At 37.1% G+C, this 25753-nt stretch overlaps 1 protein-coding gene across 1 annotated transcript in view; it reads right to left on the bottom strand.

The window, feature by feature from the left end:
• Positions 1-110: 110 nt before the first annotated feature.
• Positions 111-25753, bottom strand: part of atf6 (activating transcription factor 6) — a 36422-nt gene continuing 10779 nt past the window's right edge. The window contains exons 8-16 of the mRNA XM_065256004.2: positions 20324-20509; positions 19994-20085; positions 19751-19882; positions 17505-17618; positions 17062-17161; positions 14696-14760; positions 13390-13501; positions 7614-7698; positions 111-1244 (exon numbers count right to left, since the gene is read on the bottom strand). Of these exons, the coding sequence (XP_065112076.2) occupies positions 1042-1244; positions 7614-7698; positions 13390-13501; positions 14696-14760; positions 17062-17161; positions 17505-17618; positions 19751-19882; positions 19994-20085; positions 20324-20509 (1089 nt within the window). The 3' untranslated portion in view covers positions 111-1041. The remainder of the gene's footprint in view (positions 1245-7613; positions 7699-13389; positions 13502-14695; positions 14761-17061; positions 17162-17504; positions 17619-19750; positions 19883-19993; positions 20086-20323; positions 20510-25753) is intronic.

Raw genomic sequence — 25753 nt, 5'->3', positions numbered from 1 at the left:
TTATTTCTTTGTGTCGTTACAAAATTGCTTTCATTTCTGTCAATGTGTGTAACTAACACATTTTTGCAAAACTGCAGAAATTAAATACAATAAATGTAAAAAAAAAATTCTTTGAGAAAAGAGGACGTTATGAAATAAAAAATAAACATTTCAACTGTTCAATCACAAATTATGAATACAGCGAATAAGGGAAAATAAGACAAAATTAAGATTACTCAAGTGCTCGGTCTCATTAAACTGCAGTAATGCCACATAGAAAAAACATTACGCATGTATATTTATCCAAATAAACAGACTATTGTTTACACATTTTCCCCCCTAAAATGCTATTTCCTATATCAGAATTACTGTAGCTTAAAATTATTTATCCCAGAGACCAGGCGCAAGTCAGAATTATAATCTAAACACCTTAAAATATATTATTTTGTACACTCCTCTTTGGAAATATAAATATACCAGTGTCCTGAATGACAAAATTGCTTTTCGATTACACGAAATGGCTGAATTCGCTAATATAAAAGGGTAAATAATCTAGCAACAATAGCCACATCTATAAAACAAAAGCTCGCTGGAAAATTCTTAGAGGATGGTAAAATTAAACATGAGATTTAAATGTGTACCAAACAAGCTTGGTACATATAATAACTTCATAAATATTCACTTCAGTTTCAAGCAGTGCAAACAAAATCAAAGACAATTTACTTGACAGCTACCACAATGACAAAGAAATAAACGAAATATGCATCTGAACCAAGTCAGTCGAGGCATATTAAAAGTGGTTAGACACTACCTGTACTTTGTTACAATTAAATCAATAATAAATCCAGATGCCACTTTGATCGGCACTGTTGGAAAATATTCCTGTTGAATGAGACAACCCTGAAATAAAACTGACTTTTATTTCGAAATGAATAGTTGATGCATTATGCATCACACACGTAACAAAAAAAAAAGATCTCAGGCAACAGATGGAGGCAGACAAGGCGAAACAACAAGGTAATTCACAACGTCAATTTATTTGCTGCCAGTGAATTGCTTGGATTAAGAAGATCCCATGAGAACACCGACAGGCGTCGCGGGTTGGCTGTTGCTAGGGGTCGGGTGATAGATAGAGTCTGTGTCCGTTTGATTGACACGCAAGATGGGTGGAATACTGGACGACTTGATGTGCAGGATTCTGGTGTCCATGACCTCACAGTCGATCTGCATCATCACCTCAAACTCTTTGTCTTTTATGACACTTTCTGTAAGGAGAAAATGCACAGAAATGTAATTATACAGAAACACAGTATGCGCAGAGACTGTCTCTGTGTGTAAAGGGAATGCAGGTGAATGCTGGGTGACCAGAGGAAAAGAGGCATTTTGGTGATTGCTTCAAACAAATGATTCACAGAGTCACATGCCGGACTTTGTTTTGACATAGCAGTAAACAACACATGACTGCCACATGATGGAAAATGAGGTTGAAGGGATAGTTCACCTAAAAATGAAAATTCTGTCATCATTTACTCACGCTCATGTTGGTACAAACATGTATACATTTCTTTCTTCTGGTGTACACGAAAGAAAATATTTTGCATCCAAACCGTTCACTTCCATAGTATTATTTTTTCCATCAGAACAAAGACATTTATCCAGGTTTGTAACATGAGAGTAAATGATGACAGAATTTTCTTTTTTGGGTGAACTATCCCTTTAAGGACTTTTTGTAAACCGTCTCTTGAGTGATCATCCGCCATTTTGAATCATTGGGAAAAACTAAACAAAAAAAATGGACATTTCCTGACTGGACCTATAAATCATGCTTTGGGTTAAACTAACACAGCAACTCTTTCATCTTCAATCAGATCCCTGGAAGAGAAGACCAGGATGTAATTTCTTTTCTTATGTTTTGACAGACTCCTAAAAGCCTCATGTAAGGCACAGACAGCGAATCTGTGGAGATTTTGTGAATAAACTACTTGTACAATTACCCTGCAGATACTGTATCATCTCTTCACATCCATGCAGAGCATGTGGTCAGCGGGAAATTTCAATTGTTTTTACAGCAGTTGTTTCATTCGCTTGAGTCGCGATAAAAGTTTACAAGGCCGAGAGCATCACGGTAGGTCAATCTAAAGCTTTTTTCCAGCCATAACTGGTGAATAGATTTGCGCGTTATACCCACAGTTAAACGCTTCAGCTCCACACCCACAATGATCATTTCGAAACCAGTGATTTTTAGTAAGATCAAAATTTACCCATTCATCTGTCTGATATAGTTATGGAACGGTCCGTCAGCGTGGTACCAATAATCATTATCTCCCACTTTGAAGGACTGGGTTGTAAATTTCTCCTTATGTGCTTTCAGTACAATATATGAAGGCTTCAAATCTAACGGGTCTATTTTCAAATGGACATATTAAAAGCATATTTTCCCCCTTTTTCATCCCTATAAGCCTACGCAAGTTTTCTTTTTTATGCTTTGTTTGTTTTATTAGAAACTTGACAGTTAGTATACAGTACTGTGCAAAAGTCTTACGCCACCATGCCAGAATTAGATGTGTTGTTTTTGCAGTGTTATAGTGATCATATATAATTATTTCTCAGTCTCTTTAATAGAATACATCCAGAAAATACAGGAAATGTGTATATAGTATAAAAAACTGTTTAAAAATATAAAAAACTGCAGGATCTCTTCATTCTGCTCAAAACACTCAAGATGTGTTTAGTGCCAAGAGAGGTCACACTAAAACCCGACGATGTCTAAAAAAGACATTTAGTATTGAAAATTATTTTTTTTTAAATTTTTGTTGTACATATTTACTGGGTTTTTTTTGCGTGTAAATTAATAAAATAGATTGAAAAATAAATATGGATGGACATTAAAACTTCTAAAACAAGTCTGGTGGCCTAAGACTTTTGCACAGTACTGTATGTATGTATGTATGTATGTATGTATGTATGTATGCATGTATGCGTGTATGCATGTATGTATGCATGTATGCATGTATGCATGTATGCATATATATATATATATATATATATATATATATATATATATATATATATATATATATATATATACACATATATATACATATACATACACAAACACAGGACCTTTTTGAACTTGATTTGGCTTTTCGTGTTAATTTTAGCCTATTCAGCCTCCCAGTAATAATAAAACATATACATAATAAATAATAATAAAACATATAAACATATATTTTAATAATAAAACAGATCATAGAGCTAAAAAAACCCCATAAGGGCTAAAACTACATGCTTTTTAAACGTTGAAGTGGTTCCCGTGATGATACTGGTGTATTATTGCATGGCTAAATAATTCGAGAATTAAAAACTGAGAATCAGAAAAACTGTTGTATAATTAATGGTTTCAAGGGGGGTCATGCAGTAAAAATCATATTCCATACTGCGTTTGCTTTGTACCGTGGCTCTGATGTCAAAACACATCTTCAAATGCTTGCTACACTCTAAAAATGGCTGGGATATTTTTGACCCATAATGGGTAAATATTGGACAAAACACACCGCTGGGTTAAATTGACCCAATGCTGTGTTGTTTTAACCCAACTATTGGGTTATTATAATCCATGGTTGCATAACAACAACCCAATATTGGGTTAATTTGAACCCAGCATGTGTTCTGTCCAATATTTACCCATTATAGGTCAAAAATAACAAGAGTGTACTACAAATGCGAAAATTGCAGAAAAATAAACCGGATCAGAATTTTTCATAACTAACATTTTGGAGGCAGTGTATAAGCGTGATTGACACAACACAAGGTCGTATTTATTTTTTAATGTGCAAGTATGTTGACCCAATATGCAAAGATCTTAACTCCTGTTTTTGTGTTTTATTTAGGGAAGGTTTCTTTCTTACTGTACCTGGTCAAAATACCCTCAACAGGACTGCAGAAATCATCACAGATGCTCATCTCAGAGCAGTGATCTCATTTATCTAACTGTATTTCACTACAAGCAATAAAATGACATGAACCCCTCAGCTGTACATGTCATCACAAACGGTACATGAATTTTTCCCATCATATCTGCTAAGTTTCCATTTCATGGAATGATTTTCACTGGGGGAATTCACTTGGATGCGCCCGAGTATCCAAATGCCAATCAAAATACTAGATCGTTTAAAAGTACATTCAAAATCAAACGCAAGGACTCAAGGGTTTGGAATAAGTTCCTGATGAGTCAGTAGCATGCAAACTTCAAAATGCTGGACTTTGAGGTTCCTGCCAAACTTTCTTTGAGCTAGAAGGTCTCCCATTGAGTGAATTGTGACAACCTAACAGCGACTCCTTAAATAATGCCACCAACTCTTTAACTAAGTTTGAACTAAAGCTCTCTTTGTGAGACCACATTCTCACTGATGGGAATTTAACAATATATGCAGCTCAAAGGCAAACCAGGACAGATTATGATCATCTCTCAAGGTCACAAATGTTTTGAATGCTGACTAAGAACTCCTGTGAAGACTGGGAAACAGAACAGACAATAAATTGCATTGACACTGCCAGGCCCTGCAACAACTCCAAACCAAACACTCATGCAAAACATGAAAATTCAATTGACGAAGATAGATGAAGCAAAAAGCCTGTTTTGTTGTTGTGTGTTGTTTTCGAGATGGAAACAGGCCACCTCAAAAATAACCCGAATAAAACAAAACAAAATGTTTTCTTACATTCTTGCATCACACCCGGAAAAAACAACATCTTGAGCATGAAAAACGGGAACAGAAACACCTGGCGGCAATTTTGAAAACTAGGCTTCTGTCCCGAGCAGTCCAAAAATTGTTCTGTTAAGAAAACCAAATGAAAGCCATCTTTGAACAGGCATTACTAAATGAACACAGGGCAGAGCTGGAACAATTACAGCATCATGTACACTTTGCTAAGCGCTCCTCTCAAGAGGCGATTTACAGATTTGGATTACAAAAACCACTAAACCCTACGAGCTTTACCATCCAGCAGGTTTCTGTCAACAAGGTAATCCAGGAATTTTACTGTGTTGAACGTTGATCTGATGTTTATTGACATAAAACCATGTTTGCACAATGCCCATGCTGTATTATAAGAGTGGCAGGGTTTGAGATGTTAAAATATACTTAAAGAATAATCTAAGCGCTTGTAGAAACTACAAACATTACCCAAGTAGAAACAAGAGAGAGATAGAAAAATACTTTTCTTTCATAAGGGCCAAACAACAGCCTGTTCACCCTCCAGGTCTGATATCGCATTTCACTTAGTCACTGTTCTTGAGATCGGTACATCGGTAATCGAATCTGATACTGTGACCACAGCCAAGAAAAGAAGGGATAGAAATCTAATAAAAGTTAAGTGCGATTTACATGTTATGCAATTGCAGCTTTGCATCCACAGTCACTTTCCAAGTACAAAAGAGCTGTAACGCAGACATCAATTTAGTTGAATCTCATGCAAACAGCGTACTGTGATTATATTAACTTGATTATGCTTAACAGTTATAGCGAAATATACAAAGACATTATCGAGTTCACTAATTTAATCCCATAATGCATCTCAATAACGAGTGTGCAAACGACGTACACACAAATGGCTAGCCGCTACCCATCATTCACTGTGATTGGTGTGCCAAATGAATACCTGCGTTTCGCTGTATGCACTTCGTTGCATTCTGTGAATAGTGAATGAGGGTATGAGGCTATTTTGGACACAGCTATTGTGACCCAGCGGTGGTCAAAAATATAAGCAGCAGTGTAACCAGAAGCAGCAAGAGCAGAAATCTGACTGTGAGCTCATCATAGCGAAGACATAAACAGCTATGGGTCTAAGGGCAAGAAAACTCAGTTTTCAGTGAAGGATGTGTGTGGAAATATAAAATGATTTATGTATGCAGTTCCAAGACATGCAACACATTGATGATTTCTTCAAAGGCAGAACATTACGTTGCATAACATTAAGTATATTATCAGCATCTGCTTGACTTGGCTGATATGGGAAACCAAAAAATAACCTAGTGTCTCATGCAATGCTTCTGCTGAATCAGCACTGCAGAAGCAAAATTATTTCTTATCTTCTTCTGATATATTTGGTATTGCTTTACAATGGTAACCGGTTCCATTAGGTAACATGAACTAAAAACCACAAAAAATGATTTGCAGTATTTTGGTCTCATCTGACCACATGACTTTCTCCCATGTCTCTTCTGAATCATCCAAATCGTCATTGGCAAACTTAAGACGGGCCTGTACATGTGCTGGTTTAAGCAGGGGAACCTTCCGTGCCATGCATGATTTCCAACCATGGCGTCTTAGTGTATTACCAACAGTAACCTTGGAAACAGTGGAGGTGGACATTTTAAAGGCAGACTAACAGGTATTTGAGGGTCAGAATTCTAGCTGTAAGACAGGTGTTCAAATACTTATTTGCAGCTGTATCATACAAAAAAAATAGTTTAAAAAATCCTTCCATGGTGATTTCTGGATTATTTTTAGATTATGTCTCTCACAGTGGACATGCACCTACGATGACAATTTCAGTCCCCTCCCTGATTTCTAAGTGGGAGAACTTACAAAATATCAGGGTGTTCAAATACTTATTTTCCTCACTGTAGTTAATATAGTTTATAAAGTTTAAAATATGGATATTTTTCTTACAATTTCACATTGACTATCCGCAAAATACCTTTTTTTTACCAATTGGAGCCGTGTGGATTATTTCTGTGAAGCATAGATGCACTTTTTGGGTTTCAAAGTCAGAAGTTGTTCCATGATCCTGGTTTTCTCCCATTATAAGCTTGGAAAAGCAAGTACATTTACTAAAATAACTCCAAATGTGTTAGTCTGAAAAATGATGGACATATGTATCTCGAAGTGCTTGAAGGTGAGTACATCATGGGGTAATTTTGATATTTGGCTGGAGTTGACTAACTAACATAAATTTACAATGAACAATTGTATTGGTATAATTCACATAACAAAATATTATGTTATTCTTGCTCATTGTTAAATAATGTTATCTAATGCATTAACTACTTTTTTGTCATTGTCTGAATTTTAGCTTGAAATATGAGATAAAATTACTGTACAATATTAGGGCTGGGTATCGATTCAGATGTTCCAGATCGATTCGATTTCGATTCACAGGCTATCAAATCGATTCGATTCCGATTCTCGATTAAATTTTCGATTCTGGTTCTCAGGTAGGTTTTTATACTCGATTCTCGATTCAACTCAATGAATATAGATTTAATACACATACTATATTAATAAGAAAGAACAGTGAACAGCAGTTTACAAGTGGGTAATTAATAAAAAGAAATTAAAAGCCACAACACGTTTTGCTTGCAAAATCTAAAATGCTTCCATGCCTCCGTTCAATGTTTGCGGAAATAAATATGAAAAAAAAAAATCGATTCTGCTCTTTGAGAATCGATGTTTTAATCGACCACGTTTTAAAAATCGATTAATCGAAAAATCGATTTTTTTGCCCAGCCCTATACAATATGTTTCTAGTAAAAAAAACACTAGGAAAATACTACAAGAATACTGTTAAGAATTATTATTATTGCTAATTTGAAATAGAAAATGAGACATGTCCCAACTCTTTTATCTTACCATTATATTTCATAGCAGGCAGGACAAGAGACATCTTGGGTCGGCTTCCTTTATTGTGGTTGGTGGCAGGAAGAAGGAGGTGATCCTGTCAAAAGAGAGGAAGAGTTATTATACAACCACCAAATCACATGCAGAAGATTTTGTATTGCTAGTAGCATTAACTGGGTCACTGCGTGTGGTTTGAAGTATAAATCTGGTTTCTTAAACGGTCTGATTCTTGAATAACATCCAAGATACGCAACATTTTTATTCTTTTAACTACAACTATAGTGTTCCAAATGTAGCTTAAGAGAATACAAACACTTGCGCAAAAGATACAATTTATGCCCTGTTCAGACCACCAACAACTAGCAGTAGCAGAGCGACATGATCTCATTCATTTCAATGGAAACTCTACTATCTCCGGCAACATGAGCGACGGGGGCCGTTGGCGATAGGAACTGGGTGTGTCCAGTGATGCGACAAGGTTAACAAAGGTTAAACTTTATGCAAATAATGAGCAACTTTCGAGAGCGACTACCAATGAGACCGAAGCGAAGCAGTGAAGTTTATGTCACCCGTCTCTCGTCAGTTACAGCAATGGTTGGTACTCATTTGTTTAAGACAACCAAAATTAGAAACGCCTCCTAACAACCTCATTGAAAGAGATGGGCGACACACAGGGAGAAAGTCGCTGGTGGTCTGAATGGGGGGTGAGGCAAGCACCGCATGTTTGCGGCAATTGCGCTGCCCAATTCACATTGCCCTGTGCAAATTTGCATTGATTTTCTATGTTATATTCTCCCGTAAATAATAATAAAAAAAAAACAATTTTGGTGCACATACATCTTTAAAGCACAGAATGCTGCAGAAGTTGGAATAATTCGTTTTAAAACTGTGACAGCCTCAAAAAAGAAAAATACAATTTGAAGTCTTAATTCATTAATGTCTATGCCAGTCCAACTCTGTACCAACCGGAGATGTTCTCCTGTCAGGACACAGACCCGCTGAAGACAGAAACCATAAAGGCCAAAAGACCCGAAGCTTGTAATAACACACATCTATCTCACTGTCTGCGTGACAAATGGTAGACGGGTCACAGATCAGTGATTATTTGACTCACAGAGTGCAGACTTCATCGAATGTGTTTGCATTTAATACCAGCTGTTGTTACTGTACTAAAGATGTGCGGAAAATGGAGTGCACAGAGAGATTAATGTCCAATTGATTGAACACAGATATGTAGCTGCACAAAACCCTAAATAGGTCATTATTATTTCGCCATTAAATGTGCTACACAATTGGCCCCAAATCTCTCCCCCCAGCCAACAGTGACTAACTTGACCACAATGTGACAATGAGGTCTTTGAGAGAAAAAAGGGTTTGTATGCTTTAGTCTCTGTGCATGCACTGTTTCATTTTGCACAACATCTGACATATATTTGATTGCCTTTAACACTTAAGAGTCTCTTAAAAACATCTTTCGCTACTTTACTGTTAAAGAAAGTTTTGTGCAATTGATTCACTTCATTATTATTATGATAGCCACACCCATGAACTGCATTGAAAAACAAAACAAACTGTGATTGATCAACTCACATGCATATCAGATGGCTCTTCCTGTCTAATTGGAGGGGGTCTTAGCTAGTTTACACTGAAAAATGCACCAAGTCTTTGGCTAAATTCGAAGGTCTGGCAATGTGAAACTATCATGCAGGTGACTGAAGCATAGTAAGGCTATGTTTACATTAATGCGTTTATGCTTTAAAACGCGTTACTTTTGCTACGTTTACGCTTTTCATCTACACTACATCACCGTTTTCGACCCTCATAAACGGATTCGTTCGCAAACGCTGAAGACCCTGTTTTAGTTTGAGAACTCAGACGTTGCTCTGAGTGTAAATGAACGTAGACGGAGTCTTATGTAAACGAACAGCTGATTTTAACGTGACAGCGCATCATTTTCAAAGTAAAAAGTATTTTATTCATGTAAATGTTGGTTTGCAACGGAGGTTTTGCCCAAAATAGTAAACATCTACCAACATAAACGCTATATTGGATTGTTTTAACATGTATCCTTATATATAATGTCTGTTTTATATGAATGTTTGAGTATTGTTGGGTTTAATGTGTTTATGTTTTGTTTAAATTTAGTTAGCTTACGAAAGATAGACTGTAATTTTAAACGCCTTATAGGCGTTGCAAAGGCCAATATGAAGTGAGAATTGTAATGGGTCAGACATTATTTTCCAGTTTAATGTAAGTTTTGTTTGCTACTTTAAAATGAATTTCGTTTCAGATAATTTGTCTCTTAATTTTAATCGATGTTTTGTTGATACGTTTTGTGAATATAAATTAATAAAAACAATAAACTCAACGTCATTAATATAATGCTCGTTTAGGCGCTTGGCTTTTAGCTATTTGTGTGTTGCTAGCGGAGGACGTGCACGGACCTCGCACACTTTTAAAAATGAATGCAATAAACATTTCTGGTAGGCTAAAGCAATACTTCACCTCTTACTATGCTTGATTGAAGTTTGCATTTGCTGAAAATTATTTTTGCTTCAAGTTTGCTACTGTTTAGTACTGTTCACTTGAATGCTTTCTTTTTAAATCATAAAGACCTTTCTGTTTAGTTATAAAATCAAAATTAACCTATTAATCATATTAATATGTTGTAGGGGGGAAATAGAACAGTATAAGACTTTCCCAAACACATTTTTATAGGTTCAAAAATAGTGTCTGTTATAGTTGCCAGCAAAGGACCCATGTATGACTTTTTGTCAATATCGCACACCCCTAGGCTGCATAAACGTGCAAAGGTAAGCTATTATTAGAGTAATAAGTTATTTTACACTTTTATGCGCATGCCCAGTTACGTGATTGGTCATGTTTCATGCGTTTATGGTGGTGTATAGTGTGGAAGAAGATTCTTTTTAAAATGCCAGTATAAATGAGGATCGTTTTCATTTTAAAATGCCGTTTTAAAACGCAAATGCTCTAATGTAAACATGGCCTAAGAGTAAAAGGCATGCGCAAAAGTGTTGTGTATACACTCTTAAAAATAAAGGTGCTTCATGATGCCATAGAAGAACCTTTTCTTTCTAAATGGTTCTTTAAATCACCTTTGACATCTGAAGTACCTTTTTGCTCACAAAAGGTTCTTTACGGGAAAAAAATGGTTCTTAAGAATATAAAATTGTATAAAGAAATAACTTTTGACTAAATGGTTCTTTGAGAAAACAAAAAAGGATTTTCTATGGCATGTGAAGAACCATTTAAGCATCTTTATTTTTAAGAGTGTAATCCCAAGGTCAGTGAAGGGACTTCCAGCCAATTCAAAAGTGTGACAGTCGCAGTGGGAGATGCAGGCTGGGGATATTATGATCGGTTTACTTAAGGACAATGGAAACATCTCTAGCACAGTTGGGAAGCTTTGCAACCCAACTCCAGAAGTTCACACAGTTTGATCAGATGGAAAAACTGATTAACCACAACACTAAGTTTGCATATAAAGTCCAGAGAGAGATGCAAGGGCTCATCTCACACGCAATGGTGACACTTTAAAAATAAAAAATAAAAATCAGAAAGGCAAAAACCGGCAAAACACATTCCCAGAAACCAAGGAACCAAAATAAATAAATACACACACAAAAAAAGGATATATAGTGCATAATAAAAAAAGACAAACTCAATTTCCCCTACAATGTTTTATTGCTCTCAGATGTCCTGCATGACCTTAAACACTTCAAATTCTATTCTATCTCTTATCTAAATGGTATGGAGCCCCTAACGGGACATGGAGCATAAATTAAATAAAAAACTATTATGTGAAACTATCACGTGCGCACGCGAAACTAAACTTTAAAAAAAAATTCTGCGCATAAAGGTTTCGCGTGAGCACGCAAAAGTCTCACGTGAGCACGCAAAAGTCTCACGTGAGCACGCAAAAGTCTCACGTGAGCACGCAAAAGTCTCACGTGAGCACGCAAAAGTCTCACGTGAGCACGCAAAAGTCTCACATGAGCACATGAAACTAAACGTTAGATTTTTTTACACCAAGGTCACCTTAGAGTTTCGCGTTTGTGGGCACCTACCAGCAAACAAGGGTACTGCAATACTTTAAGATTAGCGACACAGTGCGCTTCAAGGTTTTGATGTAGAACTCGACTGATATGGTTTTTTTTTGGGGGGGGGGGGGGTTCGATGCGGATACAGATATTAGGGAGTTAAAAAAGGCTGATTCCGATATAAAGGGTTGGCTGGTGTCAATATAGTTAAAAATTTCATATAAGAGACAAATCGGCGGTATATAGTCAGGCTCTATTTTAAGTATGGTTTAAATTAATTAAAATTATTTTAGCTTTAAGTTACTAAGTCTACCTATTAAACTATTAAGATTAGAAAAATAAAATATGAATTCTTATATTTCTATTTCGATAAAATCATAATTGGCTCTGGTGTGGGGGGCAGTACCCCCCTGCCCCCCCCCAACACCGCAGATGAGTTTATACTTTTGATGATTATTTTTTTACCAAATCCGTTAGTAACAACAACCAAAAAAGCAAACAAACATCAGATAAAATTGCAATTATTCAATATAAAGGTTCATCTACTATAAAAAAGGTTACAAATGACAAGCATTTCACAGCCGCCACACTCTTTTGGCTATGACCTTGGTAAACATTGAGGGTCAGGATCTGAGGAGGATTTGATTTGCGGTTGGACAATGTTGTGAAAGACTTCCCAAAAGAGTGAACGAAACCTAGAGACCAAATAAAACAACAAAAACAGCCTATGACTAAACCAGCGAAATGTCTTCTGGCCTCAACTTCTCTAAGATGGAGCTGAGATGAATGAATGACAACTTTGATTTTAAAATCTTTAAATCAAGCGGTAGAAAAAAGCTAAATTACAGAGGTGAGCTTTACAAAAAGATTTATTAGGCTTACAACGACAATATGAGTCACTAACATGAGTCATGTTCACAAAAAAGAAAAAACTGTGATTCCCAATGTGGTCAATGAGTGCCAGAAAAAAGGTCGGTGAGGGATTGGCGTCCATCATCGCATTGCAAGCAAACTGGTAATATTTACGCTTGTACATTTTTATGTGTTTATTCTATTCTTTTCCCAGTCTGGGAGTGGTGTTACTTTCATAACAGAGTATAATTTGTAAATACGTCATCCGACATCATTTACATCTTCCCAAGGGATGATGAAATACATGCACTAGTAAAAGTGCTTTAAACATTTGAAGAATAAAGATTAAAAGATGAAAAATGACGTGCATTTAGTGCTAGAAACACAACAAATGCGACCTGATTACTACAAATGTTGCCCGACTCTAAATAAATGACGTCCAAGTGTATGAGGGCAAGTCAGGTTGAGAATAACAACAGTTGTGAAATGTCCATTAGCATGCATGCTTGCAGTCATGTGCAATAAGATAAGTTTAAATTCTGACTTATTTGAATAACACCAAAGTAAATGATTTGCAAGCCCATAGTCCCATTAAAAAGTGTAAAAAAAGTGCGTCCGATCTCCATGTTTATTTAATAGAGGTATAACCAACGCAGAAAAACTGCGAAAACCATTGCGTGCTTCGCCTTGAACAAGAACAGTAGTTTACAATCAGCCAAACCAAAAGTTTCACAAGACCCCCCAAGCTCTATACATAACATGCTTTGTTGTAGTGAAAAGTGTGCCTTTATGATGCTGTGTGGGCTTTAAAACTAATTGACTGTGTCCGGGTTCAGCCACGGACAGAAGATAGAGGCAAAGGGTAGTCAACTTACCCGGCGGAAAGAGATCACGTAAAATGTGTCCCCCCTCCTGTTGAGCTCATCAAAGAAGTCATTGTAGGTGCGGTGGGGTGCGTAGTACACCTGCAACTCACGGCTAGGAATCCTACAAAGAGGATACAGACATGTCACACACCAATTTACATTTTAATACTATATAAGCTGCCTTAAAAAAAGGATTTGAACATTTAATACATTTAATACAAAAATAGAAAAATGGGCAGAGCTTTTGCATTAGGGCTACTGTATTTAAAACCATATGGAATTGGTATGAAATGACTGTTTGTAATGTTTTAGTTTTTATGAAAACAGTATGTGATGAAATGCCAAGTCTTAAATGTTCTCATGAATCTCAAGATGATATTCATCTTTTTCCTGTGTGAATGTGGCCTTTTTCCTATTGTCAATGTGCAGAACAGGAATGACAGTCATGCTAGGTTTTGGCACGATGCACGGTCGAGGTCAGACAAACTTGAGCAGCCAAAAAATATGATTTATTCAGCGTGAGAGTAAACGTGGGCCCACCCAGACAAAGTAAAAGAAAGGAATTTGAAAGGGTAGATTTGGTTTTATATTGAGATATAACACAGCAACATACTTTGTATTCATCTTAAGGACACAATCAATAATAATTGTATATCGTAATTAAAATGGCAATCACAAAGAATTTAACTTTTTTAATAAATGCAAAAAGAATATTTAATCAAAATGAGAAATACATTTTTTTTTTTGAAATTATGCTTTGACAAATTGTGCAAAATAAATCCAGGAACATACTGTATATTAAGTAAGAGAATGGGAAATTGTATTACGAAAATGTTGAAAAATCTTGACTTTTCGTGCAGTGCTCATAATATAAGTGAACTTCGCAATAACAATACTCTTTCTCCTAAATAGCAGAGGGCTTAAAAAACGATTTGTGACCCTAATAGGATAGGACAATATTTGGTCTAGATAAAACTATTTGAAAATCTAGAATCCAAGGGTGCAAAAGATCAAAATATTTAGTAAATATTTAGTAAATTGCCAAATTGCAAGTTGTCCAAATTAAGCCCTTAGCAACACATATTACTAATAATAAATACACACACATAAAAAAACATATGGAACACGATCTTTACTCAATATACTTAATGGTTTTTGGCATAAAAATTCAAATGCAATGTTGGCTTTTGCTACACATGTACCCGTGTGACTCATGACTGCTTTTGTGGTTCAGGGTCACATTTTGGAAACATGCACGAAATTCCACACGCATTTTATACGCATGTAACACTTATCCGAGATGAAAGGAACTTACTTGTCGGAAGTATCTGTGTACTGGACCTGAGTCACTATCGGAGATACCTGTTTATCTGCGGTTTTCTGTTGGACAAACAAAACGAAAAAGTTACAAAGTTTTTCCAAAATACATCAAGCAGACACACATTTGTGTAACATTGCGTGTTCTTCAAAATCTACACCCAATGACCCCTGTTGTCAGCATGTATTAGGTTGAAACAGTGCTTCTTTCCCCACTGACATCTTCAAAAATGTACACTATTACAGAGCCAGAAATTTACATAAATAAGCAACTTGGAAATAAGAAGATATTTTGATAAATGATGGTAAACACACAGTTGACAGTAGGGCAATTCGATGAATGAATTACGGTGAAATCCCGGCACATCCAAAAGCCAGTGGGCGCTCTTGTTCAGAAACTCCAATTGTGTCACAGAAGAAGTAGCATTACAAACACTATTCCAGGAAATGTCTATAAGAATATTTATGTTGCCGTCGGAGCCGATGGTGTAGTGGGCAGCGCTCCGACAAATTGTGTAAACGCACTTCCGGCGACCCGAGTTCGAATTACGGCTCGAGGTCCTTTGCAGATCACATACCCCTCTCTCCACCCTCTACTTTCCTGTCGTCTCTCAAAAACTACTGTCTATCAATAAAGGCAAAAATGGCCAAAAAAAATTATTATAAAAAAATAATATTTATGTTGCCATTCTTCAAATTGTTTCAGGTATTTTCTTGATAATAAAAAATATTTCGAATGATTTTGTTTAACAAGTGTTACTTTTTTTTAAATGCGCGTTATAAACGACTCAAATTCATAATGATTTAGATTGATAAGGACTTCTTCCTGAACAAAACGGACAGAATCGCAGCTTTGTGATTCAAAATCGATTTCAGACAGGTATTTTTAATGGGACACACAATTTAGCGCCACAGCCCTACAGTAGTTGACAGTACCCATTGACTTCCACAGAATAAATTTTTCCTATACTACGCAAGTCAATGGGTACCATCAACTGTTTGCTTACCATCATTTAAACAAAAATTTATTTTGTGTTCAAAAGAATTAAACTCATACAAGTTTAGAACAACACGAGGGGGAGGATTTTCATTTTTTGGCTGAATTGCCCCTTTAAGAGATCTGTCTAAATTCTCATTGTGCGCAGATGTTTTAAACACTGGGCAGCCTTTCAAACAATCAACCTGCTGCACACAAATTTCTCTAAATTATAACAAACTGTCCATCCAACTCACCTCACAATAACTGATAAAAATAAATGCTAAGTAACTAAAACAAACAAGTCAAATCTAATAGTTCATTCTGGCTGTGTGGTGCATACACTGTGCAGCTTCACATTAAACTAGAATGACACTGATGGAAAGCACCCAAGTCCTGCGGTATTTGCCAAAAATCTATATTTTTAGTAACATTTCTTTTTTTGAAAAAAAAAGCAAGTCACATATACTGCAGAATTATACCAATGTGCACTCAGTATATCCAAAGCACCAAAGTCCAATGTAGACAAATGAAAAGCAAGTAAAAAAAATTCTACAGACTGGACTGTAGAAAAAAACTGAAACCGGTCTGGGAGAGAAAAGACAGAATGATTGAGCTGACTGGGGTAGAGGGCTGTTTACTTTCCCAAGACTACTACTGGATTATAGTGAGCGGTCGATGCAAAGTGAGTTAAAGGAGGAAAAGAGATGGAGGAAGACAGAGATCTCATCCCTAATGTAAACATTTACAAGAACTTATTTAAAGAAAATAAACTGTGCTAAATCCTGGTGCTTTTCAGCTGTTTGTGTCCGAGTTGAAGGTATGCGATAGGTCATACTTTAGGTCATAAATAATGCACTTCAGTCACTGTACTGGACACCGTCGCAAACCTTTCAAACCCTAAGGGTGTCTCTTTGATAAGTGTGTGAATTTTAATAGTATATAACACATAGCGAATGTGAAAATTTTTACCCCAAAATCTGTAATCATTCATACAAAATTATTGATTTTAACACCAGTTTGACTTTCTTTATATAGTGGAGCACACATTATAGCAGAATATCCAAATTGTGTTTATATACAACCAATGCCAATGGTGACCATGACTGTGTGTTTTGGCGAAAAGGTTGGAAAACTACAGTCTCATATAAACCTATGATATGGTTTCAGACAAGCCCATAAGTCATACAAAAGTCACTTTTATGGTGCTTTTTGTGCTTTTATAAATCTCCAATATTCTACATTTGTGTTTTACAGAAAAAGTAAAAGGGGATAAATAATGGTAATGATTAATGACTGACTGGGGTGAACTATCCATTTAAATTGGAAAAAAAATCACATTAATTAAAATATTCATAAATGAAAGAAAAAATGTTGATAGCTCATACCGGGATGGTTCTGCCCTTGTTCTGGGTGTTGCTCATACGACGGGTTTTGGTGCGCTCAACCTCATGGCGATGTACCCAGCCCCTCAGTTCATGTGCTAGCCTATTGTGATGCAGAGCAGAGACTTCTCAGTTTGGGAAAGATGTCAAACAGTAACATCAGGAATAATTATGTAAATTATTTTGTGTGGTGGCCAACAAGAAATCCAATCTTCTGGATTTGTGCTACATGGCTGTGGATGCTATTTGAAATTTCACTGCCAATTTTACTGTCGCTTCGATTTTTAGCACTGTCAGATACTGACAAATATTGACTGAATATTATAGATGAGAACTGACAAAAGTTATTACTACATTTTGTTAAGACAGCATTATTGTTTTTGGTTCATCACGCAGTTGGCCAGCATTAAATGCACATCTGAATATCATATGTCATCGGTACTGACTTCATGCACTTGGTCCTGTTGACGGGTGGCTGGCAAGGGTTCGGAGCTCGGAAATACAGAGGTTCCCTCTTTACCACCATCAAAGCCTTCTGCTCTGATGTCACGTCCTCCAACCTATAACAAGAAAACAACATTAAAAACATTAAATAAAGAGATAAAAGCATGTCAATAAAGATTTGTACTATAGCCAAGATAGTAGTTTTTTGTCAACTTACAAGTGATTAATGCATAATGAACGCTAACATGACATCAATAAAATAGCCTCAAATAAATATTGGTGTACAATCTGCCCCTAAACTGCTAATGCAAGTGACTGGAGCTTAGGCCATGTTTACATTCATTTAACAATACGCTACTGTTAAAAGGGTTTCCACGCCTTAGTAAACTTCAAATTTTAAGGACTTTTCAGGTCCAATACCCTCAAATTCAAGTACTAGTGGACACATTTCAAGTGAGAGCAAGGTTACATCGTCCTTTTGAGGAAACTCGTGCTGCGTCACTACGGTGACACTTTGGGGACGCCTCCAGTGGTAATGTGTATCAAATTAAACCAATGGTGAGGCTTAAAGACAGGGTGATGCGGGAGCAAGGAATTATATCGCTATCTGAAATATTGCCAAAGACGGCGTTACAGGGACGCACGAAGTATGCAAGCGAGACGCAGCGTCTGGTTCCCTTCTTAGGGAACAAGAGTTACATACCTAACCCGAGACGTTTTCATGTGTCAATCACAACTATGCAAAAAAGCATTTTGGTATGAATCAACATTCGCATACAGAAGATATAAGCATTTAAAGCGAACAGTTTAACACGTGTGCTTAAAAGGCTAGAATTTTTATGATATTATCCTAAACTACACAGGAAATAATATGGATTTTTTTCCAGAAAACTTTTTTTACAGGATATAAAATATTGTCTGTTATCGATACCAGCAAAATGATCCAGATATGAATTTTCGCCAATATCACACACCCATAGGCTGCACACATGTGCTAAAGGTAAGCTATTATTAGAGAAATAAGTTATTTTACACTCTTAAGCGCATGCCCAGTGTGCGTAATATGATCGTTTTATGTGTTTATGGTTGTGTAGAGTGTGGACGAAGATTTTTTTGAAATTGCAGTATAGACGAGGATCGTTTTAAAACGCAAATGCTAGATGTAAACAGGGTCTTAGTTTCTTGGCTTTGTGAAACTATGATACTGAGAGGGAAACATTTGGCCTTTGAAATGTCACATTGGCTGGAAATGAGCGAGTAACCCTGAAGCACTTGGAGGCTGGATCTAATTGTCACAATATTTCCTGACACAGATCAACTCAGCCCATGGCAAGAGGAAATGCATGTGAGAGATCTACTGGAGTTTGTTCTGAAGCCTAAAGTCTCTAAATAAATTTGGACAGTTGACTTAACAGCTCTTTGTATTATTTACATAAAAAATGCCTTTCATAAGACAAACACTGGGAAGGACCAAATGGACAGATCCAGACTTGGACAGGGAGGCAGGCACGATGATGTGTTATGCCAATAAAAAACGCGAAAGTAACTAAGCATCACGTGACCTGTGGGATGATCTTATGAACTCAGGAAACTCATGCAGGTGTCCATGAACTCCCCATGACAAATAAAACATCTGGGTCTGCTTCCGAATGCATCTATTTTCCAGTGCTGATTTACATAATTTCGTTTCCTGCTCTGTTCCCCCCAGAAAGTCTTTTAAAGATCCAATTACACGGTTTGTAAAGATAGATCATATTGTGGTGTAGGAACAGTTTTTACAGAAAAATAACAAAGACAAAAAGTTTCACTCTAAAAAAACATGATGAACTCAAATTCAACTAGACCTGACTGATAAATGCCTGAGAAAACAAAGACATAGGTAACCATTTCCTTAAATATCTGTCTTTTTGTGCAAGGAATTTAAAGTACTGTGAATGTCATGTTGAAGTAATTTTGTATGGATACATAAACCCAGAATCACCTTTCAAAACATTTCCCTGGGCACAAAAAACAACAACTTACATAGCTGCCTGTTTTTTTTTACATTAAACTCGTGTGCGGGACAGACGCGAGAACAGAGCCTTGTTGTCTTACGTAGACATTTGGACAGAGTCACTCAGCACCTGTGCTGTCGTGTTTCTTTAAATAAACGGTCTGATAGGTAAGGGGCTCAGGTGCGTCCGGCCCCACACAGCAATGAGAATAAATGGATATTTGGGCAAATGCAGAACCTATGGAATAGCGTTACCTGTTAACAATATTAGCGGGATCGGTCTCAGGCATGTTTGATTCTGCGTTTCTTTCTGAGAAACCCAGCAGGTGTCGGCCACTGGATGCAGGGGCTGCGGGATAAGTGGACCCTTGGTTTCCACCGAGCAGACTGGGTGAGACACAAAAGAAAGCATTTATTTAATAAACCTTCCCTACAATGACAAAGGGAAAGCAATTTCTAACCAGCCACAAATTTCAAATACTTAATAATTAAATGCACCTGATTGTACCCAGGTTAAACATCAAAAAGACCAGGACCACCATAAGACACACGGCTCTTCGTTTGGGGGCTGTTGCTTTCAGTGCACAGTTCTAAAGAGACCACAAGAAAGAGGATGGTAAAAAGGACCACAAAGCAAGAAAACAACCCATTGTATAGTCATTAAATAGCGGAAAAACTCTTTGAAACAAACATGCGACTTGATTACAAAATATTCTCAAACATCTGGTTTTGAATACTATGCACTATGTCAATTTCCATCTGGGTCTGCCACTCATGCCATTACAATCTCATAAGATCAAATTCAAGGTCAAAATTAAGGACACCAACCTCATTCATCAACCCCACTAGTTGATTTTTCAATGTGCCGTTTTCATTTTTTAGCTTTTCGTTTTCTGACAATGCCAACTTCAGACGGGCCTCCAGCGTCAGCAGGTAATCTTTCTTCTTTTTTCGAGATATAGACGCAGACTCTCGGTTCTTTATCATACGCTGCTGCCTCCGAAACGCACTCGACTGGAAAGAGGAAAAAGAAATCGGGTCAATTCTGATAACTTACCATCACTAGTATTTGCTCATGGGTCATGACACACTTGAAAATAATGAGATACGTTTTTGCTGTAAATGTTTAAAAGGTACTGCAGGTCACAAATAGTTTAGCGGCACGGTTGAGTCATACTTTCAAATGAATTGTTTATAGTGCAAGATTTTTTAAATAAATCCTGGATTTTAGCTGTAGCTTTGATCCGAACAAATCAAGAGTTCCTGGACAACATCAACATGTTTCCATGACCTCTTCACTTATACACCACCTACAGATAATAGCAAACAAGACATCTGGCACACTTTTTTTTAATATAAGGGAATGTGAACTTGCAGTGATGCATGGAGAAGGACAGAATTTGCCCAAATTTCCATTCAAGAATAATTGAGTTATGTCTCATTTGTAACGCTACATTATTTTTTCATCTAGATGACCATCTGAGAACCTCAAACAAATGAAATGAAGAACACTCAACTTAGTGAAAAATAAAAGCACAACATAACTTCTTAAAGTTTTCAACTATAATCACATATATAAACACTAGGATTGTCTATATGAATGTGAAAGTAAAAAGAGTAAAAATGTCATAGTTTTTATAAACTTTGAAGAAATCTTTCACTCTTAGGTCGCCATTTTGTTTCTATTACAATTAATGTTGTTTTAACGCTACAGCGAGGTTATTTTAATACACGTAACCCCGCTGCTCGCAGCAAAAGGTTTTTACGGAGGCAGATGAACGTGAGCGGTCGCGCAACTGACGTCTTCACCTTTTAAATCGTGCTCAGGCACGATTGCGCTCACACCACTGCCTTCCGCGCCTGAGTCCAAGTGAACCGCGCTCCGGCCCACCTCTGCAACCCGGCCGCGGCGCGATTAACCAATCCGCGCCCGGGCACGGAACAGAGCGATCACACTAGTCAAACAAACCAGGCTTTGGGGGTCAAACGCGCCCGAGCGCGGCTTGGTTTGGATAGTGTGAGTGCGCCCTTACATGCTGGGATTATTTAAAGTAATGGTGCGTTCACACTAGGCATCCTGTGGTGCGGTAAGCGTGAATGGCGCAATCACGCAGATGCCACGGATCATGCAGCAATGCTCAATTTGCAAAAATCTGAACTTTGGTGGATTTTTGCACCGCGTTAACTAATCAGGAGTTTGCTCTAGCAGTGACGTGATTACAGAAAGCGAGCAAAGGCAGAAAAACTAAACAACAATGCAGGACAATCATCATCGCTACACGAGACATCTTCGTACTTTTACAGGAATTAAAAGGATCTTGTTTGGAAGAAAGTGAGTGAGGAGGTCGAACAATCTGGTAAGTTTACTCAATTTGAGCTATATAAGCGAATTTACGCAAATTTACACTCAAATGAAGCGAGTTAACTCAAAATGTTCAAGCGTCCAACCATGCGCGAAAAGCGTGTTTCTGCTGCATCTTCCGCATCTTGTGGGGATGCACAGTAATGAACGTTTCAAGTCGCCATGAAATTGAAATTAAAAAGGGAATTTTTTATGAAATATTATAGTGTTTTTATTTTTGACTTATCTGTGCACATTATTTTTTTTAATTCATGTGAACTTATATTTGGCCCATCTCCAATCAGTTCTCAATGGACAAAGTCAAGTCCCGCCCTAAATTTTTTTCCTCATGTGCATCACGATCCAGAAAATACGACAATTGCTACTTCTGGTTCATGGTGACCTTAAAGTGTTTCTATCAACTGATTTTAAAAGTAGAAGGCAAGTATGAAGTTTTAAAGCATTTTTAAAATCCAGGTACCCTTTCAGCTCAACTCTAGACCACAGCCGTAACACATCCAAATGATTATAAACAGCCCAGACATATTAACAAACCCTATAAGCTACTCCAACAATGTTCCTGGAATGAGATAAAACCCCAATTAAACATTGTTAATTCAGCAGCTTGCATAAACAGGGTCTGGACATGATTAAACCTCCTCCCAGTCTTGACACAACTCAAGGTCAGACACATGTTTTATAAAAAACAAACTCCACCCTTATGAGAGCAGAAAAATAAAAGGTTACTGGAAAAGACCAGAAAGCATATATGAGACAGTTGTAGAGGTGTGGAAGTTTCTCACAGCCATATTAAGAGTCTGGCATATTAGCTGTGGTGATTAAACCGTTGGGATCTCCATGTGTCTGTGTGTGCTCCCATCTCCTGAGAAAGCTCTTCTAAAACCGGGAAATGGGCCATGAGCAGGGCCTGGGAATGAACAACACATTTGGTTACCAGAACCGAGAGGGTGCCATCACCATGGCGATAGAACCGGGTGGGTGAGAGGGGGCTAAGAGGATGTTGGCACAACTTACCAAATATCAGTGTTGCTAAGGATTTCTGCAGGACAAGCAGGGTCATTTAATGAGATATTTGATTTATTTTAGTCAAGTGCACATATAAGAGAAGGTCTGTTTGCCAAAAGCTTATTTAACCCCCCCCCAAAATTCTAATCTCTTTAATTTCTGGCACTTCTGGTTTTACAGGTCTCACAGTATTTAATGGACAACAGACAGTATTACATTTATTTTGTAAAACATTTAATCTAACTAAAATTTAGTTAAGGATATTTAAAACAGAAAATGTGGAATCTCAAATAATCTTAAAACATCAAATACTGTCTGATTCATCTGCCTGGCCAGACATTTTAAAGGGATAGTACACCCAAAAATGAAAATTAATTTCACAATCAAAATCATTTATACTCACTCAAGTTTACTTTTGGGTAAACTATCCCTTTAAGTCTATTAATAAGGTATAGCACAACTTCTCAATTGTAGTCTAATACAGACTACAGTACACTGAGACAGGAAACTGAAATCACCCCTACGCTGCACAGACTAACTTGCCCAAGATCATTAATCTTAAACTGCCATAACAAAGCCTTAAATGCAATCTGCTTCCTAGTCATCACCGTTCAGCTGTTTCAAACATCACACTCTGCAAAACCTCACAAACAGCCATACATAAACACACATCGTACACCTGCCCCACCTGCCACTTTTACTGTCAGACTGCAATTCCTAACCCCCAACCCAAAACCTCCTCTGGAGGCCAAACCACAAAAGCCACAGTTAAAGCACAGCTGTGCGAACCCATACAATTACACAAACACACACACATGACTGTGACAGTTTCAGCTACATTTTACCATTGCATGCCTATGACATCACCGTTTGGACTACAAAAATAAATGCATTAATGTCAGTAAGGGTAATCATTTGAACCTGACCTATTTATAAGCTACTTGGGTGAAGGCTAAATTACTGCCATTTTTGTTTATGCTTTTAAATTTTTCTCATCAAACCACTGTTTGCTTTCAAAACAGGGATACAATCCAATGAGCGTAATGAGAAAACTCACGCAACAAATATGCAACAAATCTGGTGAATAAATATGTCTACAAAATTATAAAACGCCTGCAACAAGGGAGTGATTATATTTTTATTTTAGTCATTAATCCTAAAAGTATGCAAGACACAAGAGGTCAGGGTTTGGCTAGTTAGCATGTCCCATTATGCATCTGTGTGACTTTTACGGCAAATAAGGGCTGTTCATTCTATGGACAATAACAATTTTTATGAACTATACGAATCAGTTTTAAAGTGCACCTATTTTATTGCTAAGAAACATTGTTATTTTGTGTATTTTGTATAATATTATTTGTTCGCTTGGTTTATGGTTAAAAAACACATCCCATATATTTTTGTAGCTTCAGATTTCATTCTCTTCCTAAAACGCACGGATTTGAAAAGCGCTGTGTCCTTGATTGGCCAGCTAACCTGTACGTTGTGATTGGCCTGAATACCTCTAACATCAGCCAGAAATGTGATGCTCCTTACCATGTTTGAAAGATTCGGTCACGATGCAATGCTAACAGGAGTTAAAGGGGACATTTCACAAGACTTTTTTAAGATGTCAAATAAATCTTTGGTGTCCCCAGAGTACATAAAGTTTTAGCTCAAAATACCATACAGATCATTTATTAGCATGTTTGTAGGTGTGAGCAAAAGTGAGTACTTGTGTGTCCTTTTAAGGGCTGTTTACACTTGGTATTAAGATGTGTTTTCATCGATCGGACGAGAGACACATTACGTTTACACCTGGTATTTAAATCCGTCTCTTTTGTCCACTTTCGACCGCTTCTGTGCTGAATACTGTGAGGAGGTGGTCTGTGAGACGGTGGGCGAGTCTCGCCGCTGTCATTCAAACGCGAGCAGGAGTAATTATGAGTTTATATGGACGCAAACTAATATTATGTCGGAGTCCACTGCTTGTTTAGCAATTAACATGTTGCACAGTTTTTTTTGCGTGTGTATGTAAGAGCTTTCTCTGAATTTTCAGCGCAATTGATGAAATAGGATCTCGCAACTTTCACTTGCTTTCAAAACGAAACTACGGATATCAGCCGCTTTAGTTTTATCAATGAAAGGCTAAAAATAGCGCTGTTCAGCGCATGTTCACGCCAGAAGTCAAAAAAGACGTAAAACTTGTGTTTAATACCTCAGATTAGATAAATGGGTGGAGGGAAGGCGGTCGCGTGTGACTGTTCGAACGCATTCAATCACATATGCGTTCCGCAACTCCAAAGCGATCCGATCGAAAGTGGTTTCGACTACCTCTGGATGTGGTTGAAAGTGGTCGAAAGTGGACGAGCTCAAAACGTTTTGAACACAGTTTACACCTGGCATTAACGTCGTCCACTTATGATCCGATCGACGAAAACGCATGTTAATGCCAAGTGTAAACAGCCTCTTAAATTCAAATGAGCTTATAAAATGTTGAAATTGAAACTCATTTGTGCCGTCAATTATTTTCTCTCTCTCTGCACTTAATGGCAGTTCCATTTGGCAAGTGCAGATTAAGGGGTGGTATTATTATAAAAAGATCCCCTTCTGACATCACAAGGGGAGCCAAATTTCATTGACCCATTTTTATACGTGCTTGCAGAGAATGGTTAACCAAAACTAAATTACTGGATTGTTCATTTTCATATTATATAGGTTGATAGAAGCACTGGGGACCCAATTATAGCACTTAAACATGGAAAAAGTCAGTAGCGGCATTTCACCGTAATTCATTGAGAAGCATAGTAAGCATCATCTGTATATATCGGTGCACTCCTACTTTAAAACAATTTTATTTAATAAAAAACACTGTCAAAAATAATAGTTGGTGAATTCCTAAATGTTGTTTG

Source organism: Paramisgurnus dabryanus, chromosome 12 (genome assembly GCF_030506205.2).
Source record: "Paramisgurnus dabryanus chromosome 12, PD_genome_1.1, whole genome shotgun sequence".
NCBI lineage: Eukaryota > Metazoa > Chordata > Actinopteri > Cypriniformes > Cobitidae > Paramisgurnus > Paramisgurnus dabryanus.
Note: the sequence above shows the minus strand (reverse complement) of the source record. Positions and strands in the feature narration are given on the sequence as shown.